Consider the following 19590-nt stretch of genomic DNA (forward strand, 5'->3'; position numbering starts at 1 on the left):
GGTGTATACTATAGGCCGCCCAACCAAGCAGAGGAAATAGATGAACTCTTTGCTAGTCAGCTAACTAAGGTATGTAAGAAGCACATCACAATAGTAATGGGGGACTTTAATTACCCTGGTATCAACTGGGAGACAAACTCTGCACCAAGTGGAAGATCAAACAGATTCCTGTCAAACCTAGCAGACAACTTTCTCTCCCAAAAAGTAGAGAAGGGAACTAGGGGATTAGCCATATTGGATTTAATTCTCACAAACAGAGATGAAATGATAGAAGGTGTTGAAGCCACAGGAACCTTGGGGGGAAGTGATCATGCAATATTGGAATTCAACATTCTGGAGGCACAAGCAATAGAACACAGCCAAACTAGAGTCTTGGACTTTAAAAGAGCTAATTTCAATAAACTTAGAGAGACCATGGGAAGAATTCCATGGATGAGAATCCTAAAGGGGAAAACAACTCAAGAAGCTTGGGAAATTTTGAAAAGTGAGATAATAAAGGCCCAGTCTAGTACAATACCAACAAAGAAGAAAAATAACAGCTTTCAAAAGAAACCAGCATGGCTGCATAAAGAACTCTCTGATAAATTGAAAGATAAAAAGGACAAGAATAAGAATTGGAAAGAGGGGCACATAACTAAGTCAGAATATCAGCAAATAGCCCGTGCCTGCAAAGATGAAGTGAGGAAAGCTAAGGCTCAAAATGAACTAAGGCTTGCGACCAAAGTCAAAAATAACAAAAAATGCTTCTTTCAACATATAAAAAACAAGAAAAAAGTTAAGGAAATGATTGGCCCATTAGTGGGTGAAAGTGACAAGAAGGTGAGAAGCAATAGGGAGAAAGCAGAACTATTTAATTCGTTTTTTGCATCTGTCTTTACACAAAGGGAAAAAACAGTCCAATCTACCCAAACCAGTGCCATAAAAAACAGAATAGAAACGCAAGTTAAAATAGGCAAGAAAATGGTAAGTGAGCACCTGACCAGCCTAGACGAGTTCAAATCACCAGGACCAGATGGATTACACCCCAAGGTTCTCAAGGAACTGGCAGACGTGATCTCAGAACCACTGAACTATATTTTTCAAAGATCCTGGAGCACTGGGGAACTACCAGAGGACTGGAAGAGAGCTGATGTAGTTCCCATCTTCAAAAAAGGGAAAAAAATAGATCCAGGAAACTACAGACCTATCAGCCTGACCTCAATACGTGGGAGGATTCTGGAAAAGATAATCAAACAACAAATCAGCGAACACCTTGATGCAAACAAAGTCATCCCTAAAAGCCAACATGGGTTTGTCAAAAACAGATCATGCCAGACAAATCTTATTACATTCTTTGACCAAGTGACAAAACTAGTGGACCAGAGGAATGCTGTAGATATAATTTACTTGGACTTCAGTAAGGCATTTGATAAAGTAGATCACAACCTATTACTTGATAAGATAGAAAAATGTGGGTTAGATAGCATTACCACCAGATGGATTCGTAGCTGGCTGACAGGCTGAACTCAGCGTGTGGTCCTCAATGGAACCGCATCTACATGGAAGGAAGCATGTAGTGGGGTGCCCCAGGGCTCTGTTCTGGGCCCAGTGCTCTTCAATATCTTCATTAATGATTTGGATGAGGGGATAGATGGGGATCTCATCAAATTTGCAGACGACACCAAGCTGGCAGGAATAGCCAATACTCAAGAAGATAGGCTTAAGATACAGAAGGATCTGGACAGACTCGAACACTGGGCACTATCTAACAAAATGAAATTCAATGGTGAAAAAAGTAAGGTTCTACATTTAGGCAGGAAAAATCAAATGCACAGGTATAGTATAGGTGGTACCTTGCTCAATAGTAGTAACTGTGAGAGGAATCTCGGAGTCTTAGTAGACAATCACTTCAATATGAGCCAGCAGTGTGCTGCAGCTGCCAAAAAAGCCAACACAGTGCTAGGCTGCATTAACAGAGGGATAGAATCAAGATCAAGTGAAGTACTAATACCACTTTACAATGCTTTGGTAAGGCTACACCTGGAATACTACATCCAGTTTTGGTCACCACGATGTAAAAAAGATGTCGAGACTCTAGAAAGGGTACAGAGAAGAGCAACAAAGATGATTAGGGGACTAGAGGCTAAAACATATAGGGAACAGTTGCTGGAATTGGGTATGTGTAGTTTAATGAAGAGAAGGGTGAGGGGTGACATGATAGCAGTGTTCCAATATCTCAGGGGCTACCACAAAGAAGAGGGAGTCAAGCTATTCTCCAAAGCACCTGAAAGCAGGACAAGAAGCAACGGATGAAAACTAGTCAAGGAGAGAAGCAACCTAGAACTAAGGAGAAACTTCCTGACAGTTAGAACAATTAACCAGTGGAACAACCTGCCTCCAGAAGTGGTGAATGCTCCAACACTGGAGGTTTTTAAGAAGAGACTGGACAGCCATTTGCCTGAAATGGTATAAGGTTTCCTGCCTGAGCAGGGGGTTGGACTAGATGACCTCCAAGGTCCCTTCCAACTTTTATTATTATTATTATTATTATTATTATTATTATTATTATTATTATTATTATTATTATTATTATTATTATTATTATTATTATTATTATTATCCGTGGGATGCAGGCAGCACACAAAACCACACACTTTCCAGTCCATGGAAAAACCTTTCTCCACAGAACCAGTCCCTGGTGCCCAAAAGGTTGGGAACCTGACCTAGACAATTTTTCAGTTTAGTGTAACATGTTTTTATGATAGTGCCATGTTAAAACCTTAAACAATTAGTGTGTAAATTGCAGCAAAATTATAATCATACCTCAGATTTGTTAACTAAAAGTTCAGACCACTTTTGCCACTGAGGACATTTGTCCCTGTCTTCAAAAGTAGTTTCATTGGATGTCCAGCAACACTGCTCATGACTATACCAAAAGGCTTTTAAACAGACTCCTTCTTTCAAATCAGTCATCCAGTCCACTGCTAAATCTATAACTCCAGCCAATGTACCTAACAGGGAGAAACAGATGTTAAAGAAGGACCCAAATAATAGATGCTGAGAAATGATTTTGCGCATGCTCTTACTAACGTGTCTCTTGAATATGAGTTAGATACATATGTGACTACATGTTGTCACCTCGCAGTTACCAAAGTAAAAGTTAGGAGAAATGTCCATCTCATAGCTATAGGGTGTTTTCAGGAGCATTTATTACACCTATTAGCATCTACAACAGTGACTGAATGAAACCTGTCAAAGATGAAGATTGTTTCCTTGCATCTCTCTATAAGCTTTCTTACGCAATGTACTGTTTCTCTTCAAATATGAATTGCTTTTATTGACTCATTTCTAAGAATTTCTAAACAATGCACACAATTATTAGTTTAAATAAGTTTTTAAAACAAGAATATATATTCTTATCTAGATCATCCTATGAGCAGATGAAACTGTTAAAATCAAAACTTCAGTTTGGGATTATTGACCAAATTTCACAGTAGGTTAAGAGCACCAGTTGAACAAGTAGGCAGTGTGCATGACTGTTACTTTCAATATATTGACCTAAAAGCAGACACTGATGCAATAAAAAATACCATAAATAAAAACTTTCTTTTTACAACTCTGTAATCCCTTAATCTGGGGTAGAGATGGGGTGACTGGATGGAGCCGAGCATTTCTGGCTGGATGCCCTTCCGGATGCTAAGCAGAGTTCACAGCAGAATTTTTTTCTTTGCGCCCTAGGAGAGAAACATCTGCCACTGTCCTGGATTGAACTCTCAACCTTCCGAGTAGAAGGTGAGCATTTTCTCCACTTGGTCACCACGCTGCTCAAAAAAACAATTTTTATATTTATATTTATTTTATTTTATTTATTTTTATATATTTATGGAAAAAACATCATAAACGTATAGTATTAAATATTTATTTAATACAATTGGCTTATATTGTATTATAGATACATATACTTTTTATGCCTTCCATTTCAAATTGTAATATTTTTGTCTTTTCATTCCAAATAGTTGGCACTTTTTAAAATAACAGTACAATAGTGACATCAAGTGGTATCTCATAGCAAGAAATACTAAAATAGCATTTTTAGTGACCGCTTTATAAGAGCTTGCCTGAATAAATGTCATATTGCTTCATGAACTATGCATGGCTCCAATTACATATTTCAGCCAAACACTGGAAGAACATTAGTTGTTTATTCATAACAAGCCAAAAACCACCAGTTAATATCTAGACATATTATTTTGATTCAATAATGTATTATTAATAATAAATACAAAAATAATTAAAACCATTTTGTTATTACCATTATTAATTATAATATTATGAATGTGTTTTAGTTCCACAATTCTAATGATTTCTCAGAATGTTATCTACTGCTCTTAAAGGATGGAGCAAATGTATGTATGTATGTATGTATGTATATCTATATATATGTATGTATGTATGTATCTATCTATCTATCTATCTATCTATCTATCTATCTATCTATCTATCTATCTATCTATCTATCTATCTATCATAACTTCTCATGAGGGGACTTGTAGAAATATAAAAGCTTTCTGGATTAAAATTTGGTGGAACATTCAAAAGATTTTTAAGAGAAAGATAAAGTTTTCTCCGCAATTGTTTTTACTGGGTATTGTTGTAGATTGTGATGTTAAAGAAATTAATTTGATGTTGAATATGATAACAGCAGCACGGTTACTGGTGGGACAATATTGGAAGAAGGATAGTTTGCCTACTATAGAAGAATGGGTGCTTAAAGTTTCGAATCTTGCAGAAATGTCTAATTTCTGCTTACTTGAAAGATCATTCACAGGAAAGATATATTTCAGTTTGGAGGAGATGGATAGATTATATTCAGAACAAATATGGGACTAAAAAGTTCCATTTAGCTTATGAGTAGATTTTAGTGGAATATTGTTATTGGTACTTTGTATGTAGTTATGTTAAAGGGGAGTTAAAGCACATTATGAATTTGGTTAATTGTATATTATGCATAATTTTTATTTAGAATATGATTATTATAACTATAATCCTGTATTTAGCTCTGGGAAGGGGGGGGAAGTGGGCGGGTTTGGGGTGGGGGGGATTTGGGGATATATTGTAAAATTTTGTTTTTGTAAAACTCTTTAATAAAAAAAAAACTTCTCATGAGGGGCAGCTATATAAATTTAATAAATAAACATAAGGTTTTGCAAATTATTATCAATTAACCAGGAAATTGTTGTATTATTACTAGTACTAGATCTATTTGGGACTAAAATAATATTTAAAATTCTATATTACAATTGTTATTCCATATTTCAAATTATAAATATTATTTCTTTGTGCTGTTACTGTCAGTATTCTACATATATATTTAGTATTTCTATCCCTAACAAAAATAGGATTTAGCCCTGAAATGTTGAAATAGAAGATATGACACTTCTATATCCAGCATAAACAACTGTTTCTACAGCGCACAACTTTTAATAACTAAATATGAGTTAACATTTGTTTGAAGTTACCTGCCAGCAGTCCTATAAGTAGCATAACAACCCATCCTGACCAGGCATCCAATAAACTTTTGATGAATTCCCATATAGACTCCTTGCTTTTATTTGTAATCTGGAAAAAATATATTATTTAATTGAAAAGGCTGCAATGTTGATATTTCATTAAGTATAAAATATATTCAACTAACCTAACATAAATAAGCTATAAAATGCAAATGGCAAAGAACTTTGAAGAGATGAGGCAAGAGATATGATCAATATTATTTTATTTATTTGTATCCTGCCTTTATGAACAAAACATATTCCATAAAAAGCATTGAAGCAATCTATCAGGGCTAGGAATTTTTCCCAGAAATGATCTATCCATATAAACTAAGGTTGCCTCAGCCTTCCATCTTTCCGAGGTTGGTAAAATGAGGACTCAGATTGTTGGGGGCAATATGCAAATAACACTGAAATTGTAAACCGCCCAGACAAGCACTATAGGGCAGTATATAAGCATAAGTGCTATAGCAAGTGCTATATTTCTAATAATTATAACTATACAGTTTAAAATAAAATTAAAAATCTGTTGATTAATCAATCTGGAATCATATTTTTATTGGAGTCAATAACTCTCCAGTGTATAACACTCACTGCTAATATTTTACTACAGTTCTTTCCCGTTTCTTAGTATCTTTGTCTATTGTAATAAAAATTAGGTTCGATAAACATGAAACTTAATACATTCATATTTAAAAGACATCAGGAGATAAATGGGATTACAAACAGTAGTTCTTTAACTTTCTTCTTCAAAAATGGTATCCTACCCAATTGTTGAATATTTTTATACGAAGTATATGTACCGCTTGGTGGCTCTGTGAGCAGAGCTGCAAAGAGGGCCAGGTGGCCAAAAGTGCCAGCAGCCTGGCTGAGAAGTGAAAGGGAAGAGGCTGGGCAGGTGAGGGGGAAATCTGCCCCACTTGTTCCATAGCCAATTTCAGCCAACCCACATCGTGCCCACCAATGGTGTGGCCATGAGGCTTGGCAGATTCTCCCCCATCTGATCCACACAAGGCTGTAGCCAGGCCTTCCATGCCTATGGTAACTCTAATCCCCACACCCCCAACCCTAACTGGAGATTGGAGGGCCTGGAAAAAAACCCAAAGCGTTTTTTTCCCTACCCAACTATTTCTGGGTTTTTCCCCCAGGGCTTTCCATCTCCAGTTAGGGTTGGGGGGGAGTAGGGGTTAGGCTTACTGTGGGCAAGGGAGTCCTGGCTATGGCCTAATGTGGGTCAGATGGGGGGATCCGCCAAACTTCATGGCAGCAGCATTGGGCACTGCACAATGTGGCAAATGGCTGCAACCAGCTAAAACTGGCCGCAGAACAAGCCAGGCAGCAGTAAGGAACCAGTATACCATTGGTTAGTGGGGTACATGGTCAGATGGGGGGAAATCCACCAAGCCTCATGGCAGTGGAATTGGTGGGTGCAATGCACAATGCGGCAAATGGCTGCAGCCAGCCAAAACCACTCACGGAACAAGCCATGCGGCGTGAGAGGTGGCGGTAAGGTATGCCATAGGTTAGCGGGGAACATGGGTCAGATCCCCCCTCCCCCACTGGCTTTGCCTCATTGCAGAGGCACTGGCAGCTCCCCCCTTACCTCTTGTCTATGGTAGAAACCAGACAGAATCGGTGGCCGGCCATCTGTACAGGCTCCTAAGTAGGGCTTACTTTCAGGGGTGGGGTTATATTAGCCCCCCCCCAAAAAATCAGGCTAGGGCTTACTTTCGGGGAAACATGGTATAATGCTTAATGCTTCTTTTTAAGTACTCTTTTCTTAGCATTCTTAAGCAGACTGCTTAAAAAGAATGAAGAATAGTAATTTAAAGAAATTAAAGGCATATGATAAGAAAAATGAAAGGTAAAATTGTTAAAACTAGCTTATAATTGATTTACTGTTTATATTTGTACTTTTCTACCCTTGAAACTATTCTCACTTCCACCACATCAATGTGTCTTTTATCTTTCTCCTCTCTGATTTTGAGAACATCCAACATTCCCAGTATATCCTTTCTTTGAATCAATTTACTTTTTTTAATGAATAGAATAGAGCTGGAAGGGACCATGGAGGTCTTCTAGTCCAGCCCCCTGGTCAAGCAGGAGAACCTATACCATTTCAGACAAGTGACTGTTTAGTCTCTTCTTAAAAATCTCCAGTGATGAGGTAGGGAAGAGAAAAAAAGGGAAAAAAGGCATTGACCTCCGACCTTCCTTTGGTGCTGCAAAGTAAAGTAAAGGTAAGGTAAAGGTAAAGGTTCCCCCGCAAATGCGTGCTAGTCGTTTCCAACTCTAGGGGCCAGTGCTCTTCTCCGTTTCAAAGCCGAAGAGCCAGCGCTTGTCCGAGGACGTCTCCGTGGTCATGTGGCCGGTATGACTAGACGCCAAAGGCGCATGGAACGCTGTTACCTTCCCACCATAGTGGTCCCTATTTTTCTACTTGCATTTTTACGTGCTTTCGAACTGCTAGGTTGGCAGAAGCTGGGACGAGTAACAGGCGCTCACTCTGTTACGCGGCACTCAGGATTTGACCCACCAAACTGACAACCATCTGATCAACAAGCTTAGCGTCCTAACCCACTGAGCCACCGCATCCCTGCAAAGTAAAGTGTCAACCTCAAAGCTCAACTTTTTACTTTTACAAAATAATATAAGCTAGCCATTTCGATAACATCAAGTCTATCTAATTGGTAAAACCCAAAATCAAAATTTCATTTTTTCCAGCCTCAAGCACAAAGTCTAGAAACAGTTTTCATGTGGCAATAAAAGTATTCTTATTCTTTTCTTTAATCAGTACAGTCAATACAGTGCAGAGGAGAAAGGTAGCTAAGTCTCTGGCTGGTTCTTCATTGCATGAGAACTGCTAGAAGTTGCTGGGAAGTGCTGCAAGTTGTAAGTTAAGAGGGAATGCAGAGGAGAGTAAAAATCTAAAACAGCAGTAGTAGACTCAGGACAAGTGAGTCTGAAATTGTGATTTCATTTTAATTCATAATGTCTAGCTTAGTTCAGTGCAACACTTGTTTTGCAGTAGTCTTTTGCAGTACTCTTTTTAAACTTGGATCTGTAAACAAATCACAAATCTACAAGGACAGATTATTTATCTAGGGTCTGTAATCTGTCTCTCTTCAGGCAGAAATTAGCCATCCAGTTCAGCCTTTCTGCTCTATTGAGCTGCTGCGCTAACCCCTCTACCACAAAGATCCTGCAGGAGAAGGGCAGTATGGACAACTGTGGGATCTGGTAGGGTGAGAGCTGTGAACCATAAACACAAAGCTTTTGCTGTGTCCCTGCATAACAGATACAGTGCTCTTGCTGACCTTATTAGGGACAGTAAGGAGACACAGCAAGGTAGTTGGGATGATGATAACTCAAATAAGCAGGGGATCGTGGTCCAAGATGAAGAACTTGTTTTGGATGGGAAAGTGTGAATCAGGTATTACATACCAGTCATGCAAGAAGAGCAAGGCATCCAAAAAGAGAAGCCACCTTCTGGTTGGTGATTCAATTATAAGGGATGTAAAGTTAAGAAAGGGTACAGAAGTTTTGAAAGAGGTCAGGTGTCTTCCAGGTGTTACTGCCAGCAGGGACAAGAAGCGTATTTTTAAGATAGTCAAGAATGCCAGCAAGGACTGTGATGTGGATGCTATTGTACATCTTGGCACTAACGATTTGTCCCCAAAAGATGTACTCTCTGTGCAGAATGATTTCCAGAGCTTGGGGCAGGAACTTAGCAGGATAGCCTGTAGGCTTTTTCATAGGCTTTACCAGTGTATAAGGAGCAAAATCGAAAAGGCCAGCATATAGCAGAATTCAATATATGGCTAAAGGAGTAGTGTAAAGGGGAAGGCTTTGATTATATTAGTCACGATGTCTCCAGTTGGTCCAATGAAAAAGTGTACAAAAGAGATGGTTTGCATCCATCAAAGAAAGAGACTGAGTTACTTGGCAACAAATTCACAGATTTTCTGGAGGAATATTTAAACTGAACAATGGGGAAAGTGAGTTAATTGATACAGAACATTCCTATCCCTGGCAATCAAAAATTATAGGATTACCAGTGTATGTAACATAGATGTGTATATGGACAAGAATATCAACCTTGCTGTCAAGTAAAATCAAGCTTTTAATAGCAAGTGCCACACAAAATGCACTAATCAAACAGGTGGTAAGAAAATAGGGGAAATCAGGCATCACACAGGTTATGTAGCAAGCAAACACAGGGTTAGTCATAAAGGACTCAAATATCTATACACCAACTCACAGAGCATGAGCAACAAACAGGGTAAATTAGAAATTCAGGTAAATGACCATTTCTGCGCAATCCCAAATTTTCCTAATAACTTCTTTCTCACCTGGGATCTCATTCTTTTTCCATTTTTGCGCAAATGACATTCTAGCTGCTGTGATAATATGGATCGTTAAATATAGCACATCTTTAGGGTATTTCTCTTTCGTAATTCCCAACAAGAAAAATTCTGGACTAAACTCAATATCTTGTTTCAATATTTCTTTCAGCCAGGTCCAAATCATTCTCCAAAATTTTTGTGTTTTACTGCAAGACCACCACGTATGGAAAAATGTACCTATCTCTTCAGAACACTTCCAACACTTGGGAGATGCTGTTATATACATTTTTGCTAGACGGGCTGGGGGGAGATGCCATCGATAAAACATTTTAAATAAATTTTCTTTGTACGAAGAGGCCAGTGTTATCCTTTTGTTTCTGTCCCAAATTGTTTGCCAAGTGCCTAGATCAATGTTATGTCCTAAATTGTTAGCCCAGATCAACATGGGATCCTTCACTTGCTCTTCAAACAGTTTATATCCCAAAAGCAATTTATATAAATTCCTTATTTGTTTAGAGTCTGGTCCCAGTAATATTTTGTCCAATGCTGTTTCTGAGGTATATATCCCCCATTCATTTTTATCCTTCCTATATCTCGATTGGATTTGTAAATAAGCCCACCAATCGAGTTTTATACCTTGTAGTTCTAGTTCATTCCTAGTTTTCAATTCCCCCTCCTCATTCAGAATATACTTGTATGAAATTATGTTACCCAAATCAAATAGATTTGGGTAAACGATCGCTTCAAGGGTGGATAGCCAGACCGGTACTTTAGTGTAGTTATGAGATCTGATTTTTTTCCAGGTATTAAATAACGCATGCCTAATCTGATGTCTTTGAAAATGTGAGAAAAGACCTTGTTTCTCCATCCATAGGAAAGCATGCCAGCCATATTGCAAATCGTGACCCTCTAAAGTTAGTAGTCTTCTATTTCTCAAGAGTACCCATTCTCTAATCCAACTCAGAGCCGCTGCATGGTAATATAATTCCCAGTCTGGCAATCCAAAACCCCCATTTTCCTTCGTGTCCTGTAGATATTTCAATTTAATTCTTGGTTTTTTTCCCTGCCAGACAAAATTTGATGATAATTTATTCAAATTTCGAAAAAATTTAGAATCGAGTTGTATTGGGATATTCTGAAATAGAAACAGGATTTTAGGCAGAATATTCATTTTAATGACAGCAATTCTTCCCAATAATGAGAGGTTTAGATTTCCCCATCTTTCCAGATCCCCTTTTATTTGATTCACTACGTTATCATAATTATCTTTTTTGAGTGAGGTACATCTAGCCGTAATGTTAATCCCTAGATATTTTATTTTCTTAACTATTTCTATATCCATAATTCCAGCCAAATTTTCTTTTTGTTTATTGGTCATATTTTTAACAACCATCTTGGTCTTATTTCTATTTATTCGCAGTCCAGCGACCTCACCATATTTAGATAGTTCTTCCAATAAATTTGGTCCCGTCTGACATGGATCCTCCATAATAAAGACCAGATCGTCCGCGAAAGCTTGAAGTTTAAAGGTTTCCTTTTTAATGGTTAATCCTTTTATCTTTGGGTCATTTCTTCTAGTTCTCGTTAATACTTCAAGTGATAATATAAACAGCAGTGGTGATAAGGGGCAGCCTTGCCGTGTTCCCTTTTGAATTTGAAACTTCCTGGATGCTTCCCCATTAATAATTATTTTTGCTTCCTGGTTGTCATAAATTGCCCTAATTACATTTGTAAATTTTTCACCCATGTTCATGAAGCTAAATTGTTGGTGCAAGAAAGACCATTTAACATTATCAAATGCCTTTTGGGCGTCTAAAAAAAGTAATGCCATCTGTTGACCACTATGTAATTCATAGTACTCCAACGTATCTAATATTATTCTAATATTGTGCTTAGTGTGTCTCTTAGTGAGAAAACCATTCTGGTCTGCGTGTATGAAGTCGTTCAGAAATCGTTGCAATCGCTCCGCTATAATTGAAGTAAATATCTTATAGTCCGAATTAAGAAGTGATATGGGTCTATAATTTTGGATTAATGTATGGTCCGTATTATCTTTCGGGATAAGGGTTATGTTTGCCTCCGACCAAGATTTAGGCGTTCTTGCGCCTTCTAATACTGCGTTAAATACCTCCACTAGGGGTTGCGCTAAGATATTTTGTAATTCTTTATAAATTTCTGACGGGAGACCGTCAGGGCCCGATGCTTTATTGTTCTTTTGTGCATTGATAGCTTTTATCACCTCAGATAGCCGAATTTCCTCGTTTAGCATATTTCTAGTATCTTCTGTGACTTTGGGTAGTTTGGCTTTTTGAAAATATTCCTCCATTTTCTCCACACTTGCCTGGCTATCTTCTTTGTATAGATGCTCATAGAATTCCTGGGCTATGATTTTTTTTTTCTTCCTGGTGGAATATTCTCCCTTCCTCATCTCGTAATTCACGAATCCAGTTTTTCCCCTTTTGTTTTCCCAATTTATATGCGAGCCAACGGCCCGGTTTATTTGCATTTTCAAAGAAATTTTGTTTCGTGTTTCTCAGTTGTTGTGCTAATTTCTCTTTATCTAAAATGTTAAGCTTGTGTTTAATCAAATCCATAGATTGCTTAATATTCTCTTTTGGTGGGTCTTGTTGGAGTATGGCTTCTAAGCTCTTATATTCCCCTTCTAATCTTTCCCGTTGTTGTCTTTTCCCCTTGTTTTTGTATACCATGTATGCCCTCGCTACCCCTCTCATCATTGCCTTGGCCGTATCCCAATTGTTTTGTACTGAGGTGTCTATGGCTTTATTTTCCTTAAAGAAAAAACTTAGTTCTCTCTCCATCTTAGATTTGAATTCGTCCTCTTTTAAGATTGCTCTTTGTAGCGTCCATCTAGGTATTTTTTGGGTACCTTTCCAGTTAAGTTTAATAGGATTGTGGTCTGCCCAGGTACCTGTCGCTATATGCACCTCGTCTATTTCAGAACTAATTTCTTCCGTCATCCATACCATGTCTATTCTAGACCATGAGTTATGTCGATTGGAGTAATGTGTATATTGTCTAGCCTTACGATTTCTTTCCCTCCAGACATCTTGAATATTTAGATCGTTAGCCAAGTTGAGAAAAGATCTCGGTAGAGTTCTTCTCTTCTTTTCCCTGAGCGTCTTACCCATATAATCCAAATTTATATCTAGGATAGCATTAAAGTCTCCTATTAAACAGATCTCCTCATAATCAATGCTACATATCTTATTGTGAAGTGTTTTAAAAAATTGTTCTTGATTATGGTTTGGGGCATATATCTGTTGTGACTCAGGGCCAGCCTGTGGGTCCGACAGCCGGGTCCGATGTATCGGAGGACTCAGATGTGGGGGAGGAGGGAAACGAACCGGCTGATGATGATTTGGAGGCTTTGCAGAGTCCTCAGCCGGGGACCTCTTCTCAGCTGTGTGAGCCCGAGAGTGCGGAGGATGATGACCCACAGCTGGCCCTGTTCAAGGACGCCCGACGCAGGAGGCAGACGAGCAGGGACAAACAAAGAAAGACTATGGGACTCCTCGGGAGGAGGCACAGGGAGACCACGCCCTGAGCTCTCTATAAAAGAAGTGTTTGGGGAGGGGCTGGTTGCTGAAAGCAACTTTTCCGCTTGAGAAGACAAGCTCTTGTGTTTTTGTTAACTGCGTAATTAAATCTTGGCAGAAGCCTTTTAGCCTTGGACGCTTTCCAGACTCTTCTTTTAATTAGGGGTTGCGAGAAGAGGGCTGGTTCAGAACAATATCTCTACCATCATGATCTTCCTGTGGTTTATTACAACCTCGACTATCAGTATTCTACCCTCTTTATCGTTATAGATTTGTTTTGCTATCAATTTTGGGTTTACATATAATGCCACTCCTCTCTTTTTCTTGTGTTGGTCTAAGGAAACGAATAGATTCCCTATTTTTGGTTGTACTAACAAATATTTTTGTTGTTCCTTTATATGGACTTCTTGTATTGCCACGATATCCAATTGTTGATGAATAAGCCTATTAAAAAATTTCCGCCTTTTCACTGGCGAGTTTAGTCCATTAATATTCACAGACATAATACTACACTCCCCTCCCTTCATCTCACTTATTTCTAGTTTTTGTGGATCTTGTGATTCGGGGCTCTCTCTCTTCCTTGTCTCTGGTCCCATGTTTCTCTGTTGGCTCTCCAGGTTTATTCCTTCTATCCTCTGTTGCTAAGACCTTCCCATCCATCGTCCCTCGTATCGTATCTCTTTCTCTTACCTCCCTTCCATCTTGGTCTTCTAAATCCACTTCCTCTTGGTTATGGAAGTGGAGTTTGTAAAAATCTTCTGCCTTCTCTATCGTGTCCAGTCTATGCCTTCTGTCCTGCCACGTAACTAGGATACCCTCTGGGGTTAGCCATCTAAAGTTTACATTTTCCCTGATTAATTTAGATGTTAAGAATTGATAGCCACGTCTCAGGTCCCTCATCCTTTTAGGAATCTGTTTAAGGATGGTGATTGGTTGGCCCCGAAATTCTAATGGTTCCTCTCTAGATCTATGCAGAAGCTCATCCCGAATTGATTTCTTAACTAGCCTTACATGTACTTCTTTTGGGAGGTTGTGCCTTCTCGCATAATTAGTTTGGACCCTGTATGTTTCATCAATTTCCGCCAGCATTTCCTCCTTCCCTACACCGAGTGCCTTTGCCATCAATTCTGCCATCATGACCAACAAATCTTCCCCTCTTTTTTCTTGGACATTTTGGAAGCGTAGATAGTGAGCAGCCTTTTCTGCTTCCAGAAAAATAACTTGTTTCTAACTCCTTATTGGCCTGAAGAAGTGTTTCATTTAAATCATCTACTCTCTTTTCCTCTTTTTCCATTCTAGCTTCCATATCTTGAAGTCTTTGTTCATTTTTGACTAATTGTTGTTGAATCCCTTCGAATTTGTCATCTATCGCTTGAATTTTCCCCTTTAATTCACCAGTGTCATTTCTTATTTGACCTATTTCTCTCTTCATCTCCTCATGGTTTTTGGCCATTACCTCGTGTAGGTTTTGCAACAGGGCATGTAGATCTTTAAAAGAATTTGAGTTAGATCTTTCCCTTTGTAACATATCCTCTATAGACTTCTGATTGGAGGGACTTGAGGCCATCCCTTGTCCCTGTGTTGCCACCTTTTTGCCAGCGCTAGGCTTAGTTGCTCCCGAAATACTTGTCATGGTTCCCCGGTTGTAACACACGTTTTATCAATATATAGTACCCTGAGTCTTATATAAACCTCTTAATTCTATGACAAAAGGTATGTAAAACAGTTACCACCAGATACTTATTACCAACTAAGCAATTTATATAATAGAATTCTATAGTATATATGTCTGAGTAAATTCAAAGTCACGTTCTTTTTTTTTTCCTTCTTTTCCCCCGTTTCCGGCGCAGTAGTTGACACCTTTTCCGTCTTCTTCTACTGTCAAAGACCAGTAGGTGTCCCACTAAACAAACCTCCAATTACTAAATTGCTATATCAAATGGCCGCCCGTGACAAGTAGAGTACAATTTCAAAAGTTTCAAAAGTTCAGAAGTTCAAAATTTACCAGGAAAGCCCAGGATAAACCAAGCTGATCACTTTTCACGTCCGACAATCCAGAGTTCAGTCTCTAACAGTCATATAGTCACTATAGTCCTCGAATTTCTTTTCCTTGCTGTTTTTGCCAAATGCCTCCCTCGAGACTTCTATCGCCGCTTATTCCCTCTCTGTGAGGCTCCCGCTTCAAACCAGTACCTCTTTCTTAAGCGCTTCCTATTAGATATTCGGATATACTCTCCGTCAGCTCCGCTCCACCGTTGTCCCGCTGCTTACGTGCTAGCTCCGTCCCTCTGTCAGATCTTCATGTCGGCCATTACTGGCCTCCTTCTCCCCGGTTCGCTCGCATCAGACTTCTCCGGATTTCCAACACGAACCGCCGCTCATGAAGGTTCTCCGGGCTGCCTGCGACTTCGGATGCCCCTACAGGACCTCCTGAAGCTCCGAAAAGCCCCCGCGAACACTGGGTGAGAGGTTGTGCGTGGAGAGAACTCCGTTCACACAGCCGCCCGCTCTGACAGCTGGCTCCGCCCCCCAGCTGTCAGAGTGGAAAATTTGGGATTGCGCAGAAATGGACAAACTAACTTTGGAACTAAAAAATAAAGATCAATCAGAATATTATAGAATTTGGAACAAATTGTATCTTTGGTGGGATAAAAAAGAAAGGTCTTTAATAGGGTTTACAGACTAGCTTATTGTCTTAAATATTCTGTTATCTTAATGATTTGTAACTTAAGTGTATCTAAGTGTTTATTTGATGTACATATATACATGTATATATATATATTTGAACATTGTAGACAAAAAGGTTTGTCAGCCCGCTGGTACTGTATCCAATGTTTTTAAATAATAAGTTTAATAAAAAATTAAAAAAAAAAAGAAATTCAGGTAAATGAGGGCAGATATGATATTGTTGCCATTACGGAAACTTGATGTGATAAAACCCACAAAAGGAACACACAGCTAGAGGGATTTAAATTATTTAAAAGAAACAGCAAATAAAAGAGGAGGTGGAGGTGCTCTCTATATAAGAAATAACTACATCTCTACAGAAACAGAGCACAACAATGATGACAACTGTCTTGAATGCATTTTGGTCAATATAAAGGGGGGGAATGACATTGCCATAGGTGTATACTATAGCCACCCAACCAAACAGAGGTAATAGATGAACTTTTCGCTAGTCAGTTAACTAAGATATGAAGGAAGCACATCATAATAGTAATGGGGGACTTTAATTACCCTGACATCAACTGGGAGACAAACTCTGCACCAAGCGTAAGATCAAACAGATTCCTGACAAATCTAGCAGACAACTTTATCTCCCAAAAAGTAGAGAAGGGAACTAGGGGATCAGCCATATTGGACTTAATTCTCACTAACAGAGATGAAATCATAGAAGGTGTTGAAACCACAGGAACCTTGGGGGGGAGTGAGCATGGAATATTGGAATTCAACATTATGCAAGCACAAGCAATATAACACAGTCAAATAGAACACAGAAGTTTAAGAGAGCTAATTTCAACAAACTTAGAGAGAGTTTGGGAAGGATTCCATGGATGAGAATCCTCAAGGGGAAAACAACTCAAGAAGCTTGAGAAGTTTTGAAAAGTGAGATAATAAAAGCCCAGGCTAGCACAATACCAACAAAAAAGAAAAATAACAGCTCTGAAAAGAAACCAACATGGCTGCATAAAGAACTCTCTGATAAATTGAAAGACAAAAAGGACAAGTATAAAAAGTGGAAAGAGGGGCACATATGTAAGGCAGAATATCAGCAAATAGCCCAAGCCTGCAAAGCTGAAGTGAGGAAAGCTAAGGCTCAAAATGAACTAAGGCTTGCAACAAAAGTAAAAAATAACAAAAAAGAGCTTCTTTGTCAGGACCCACTTCAATCCCACATCTTAAGAAAGCAAAACTCTTGGAAGCGATTTCTGCCAACAGGAACTTTTATTAAGATTAGTTGATAGCAGGCATAATAGACAGAACTGAGATTTCCTGCACAGAATGATAGGTTAAGGTATCCCCAAGCAAGACCCCACCCCATAGTCCACCCGGCCAGTGTGGGATGGCCAATCCCCAGGTGTTAGGTCCATCATGGGAAAAGGGGAGATAACATTGGCCTGTCTCCAGTTCACACAGCGATGGTGGGCGGCTCTTCACACTTTCCTCTGAGAAAGCAAAAGTTTACATTGTAGTGCATAGAGGAAGCAGAGGCAATAACCCCTTGGGCACATCCCCCCTCCCCCTTGGGAGTATGGCAGAACCCAAGAAAAGTTTAGATTTGATTTTGGGTCAGAGGGGATAGATAGAAATGAAATAGGAATGGGTTCTGACATCCTGCCCCCCTTAAAAATAGAGATCCGTGACTTCCAGTAGCGCTGCCGCGCCGAATGGCAGCATTTCAGAAGCTGCCCAACCTTGGGAAGCGTTAAGCACTAGGAGACACCGAAAATCAGCTGTTCCGTGGCACCGAAGTCTCTCCCTCGGGAGAAGAGGGAGAGACGAGCTTGTCTGGGTAGAGGTACAGCTCCCCCGTCAATTCCTCAACTAGCTTGGGGGTTGATAGGGTGAGTTCCCTCGGAGCCCCGGCTCTCTCCGCTCCCAGGACGCTTTCACTCCATAAGGGAGTGGAACCAGATGCGACAACTACATCTGATGGGACTGTGAGTATTTTTTCTCTGAGAAGCAGGCAGAGCGAAACAGGAGGATTTGAATTTTCAAGTTGGATTTTAACTTTAACTCAGATTCATTATCTTCTTCAAGTTTTAAGCTGATTGAAATGGAGCAAAAATGGCACTGGAATGTTGCTTTCTTGTATGAACTGACAGTTTTGGAAAGTTGCTACATTTTGCAACATAGCATGAGATACAATTTACAACTGATTCTAACCAGTACCAGACTTTGTGTATTTGAGAGTTTGCCTTTTTTTTATTGAAGGATAAGGAATTTTGGAGAAAAACTTTTATTTTTTCTCCCTCTTCCTTTTTTTCCTGAACTTTGATTCTGCTAGAAGAAAGAGGAAATCGAAACTTAAGAGATGGCTGCAAGGCGTGGGGGAGGCCCTACAATCTCTAAAAGTGCCATTTCTTCACCTTTATCACAAGCTGCAGGGCAAACTACAATGAAACCTACAGTACAACCACCTTCCCCCCCACCACCTGCATTTACATTGGCAGATACTCAGCAAGTTGTGACACAATCAACACAAGTATTACAGCAAGAAATAAAGGAAACAAAGGAAGAATTTGTTAATCAAAACAAGCAGATGAGAGAGGATATAGTGCTTGCACTTCAGGGCTTGGCTGCACACATTGAACGCCTGGATGTTCGTGTGGATTCAGTTATGGAGTATGTTGAGAATTTGGAAAATAAAATTATCAGTGCTGAAAAGAAATTGGACAGAGCAGAAATTAAAATTGACAGAACAGAAGATGAAATTATCTTTTCACAATATAGAGACATGGAGTTTGCATTGCGTATAAGGGGTTTGAGTGAGAACCCTAAAGAAGATTTGGAATGGGAAGTGGCACAGGCAGTGGCTCCTGTCTTGAAATGTGAACCTGAAGAATTAGTTAAAGAGATGGATAAGACATTTAGGGTTAATTCTTGGATTGCTAGACAGCAAAATTTACCTAGAGATGTAGTGATTTACTTCTCCAGGAGATCAACTAGAAATGCAATCATCCAAGCTTTTTACTGGGAAAGATTCCAAATTGCAGGCCAAGATATTATAATTTTAAAGGAGATACCCCAAAAAATTCTTAGAAAAAGGAAAGACTTCGCCTTTTTGTCTGATGAGCTTAAGAAGCGACAAATTCAGTTTAGATGGGAAATACCCATTGGAATTGTGGCGAATTATGCAGGGACGAGGTATAGGTTGAACACAATTTCAAAAGCAAAAGATTTTTATACTAAGGTCCTTAAAGCAGGTTCACCACCGTCTCCTCGAGTTAAAAGAACAGAAGCAAGACAAGAAGATAAACAGTTGAGTGAAGGGGCAATGTCACTGCCTCTTTAGGAGATGCCGCAGGCTGAGACTATGGAGCAGAGTTTGGTGTTAAAGGAGGACCCGAGAGAACAGAGGATGACTAGGGCTGCATACAAGCGTAAGGAAAAAGAGCAAAAACAGAAGCTTGTATCTGGTTTAACTATGCAAGATGC

The 19590-nt window shown here is 39.2% G+C and overlaps 1 protein-coding gene across 1 annotated transcript in view; it reads right to left on the minus strand.

Moving 5' to 3' along the window:
• Positions 1 to 19590, minus strand: part of CLCN4 (chloride voltage-gated channel 4) — a 77185-nt gene that overhangs the window by 19933 nt on the left and 37662 nt on the right. Inside the window, exons 3-4 of the mRNA XM_081327453.1 lie at positions 5499 to 5598; positions 2803 to 2990 (exon numbers count right to left, since the gene is read on the minus strand). Of these exons, the coding sequence (XP_081183579.1) occupies positions 2803 to 2990; positions 5499 to 5598 (288 nt within the window). The remainder of the gene's footprint in view (positions 1 to 2802; positions 2991 to 5498; positions 5599 to 19590) is intronic.

This window comes from Vipera berus, assembly GCF_964194415.1.
Source record: "Vipera berus genome assembly, chromosome: 4".
Classification (NCBI taxonomy): domain Eukaryota; kingdom Metazoa; phylum Chordata; class Lepidosauria; order Squamata; family Viperidae; genus Vipera; species Vipera berus.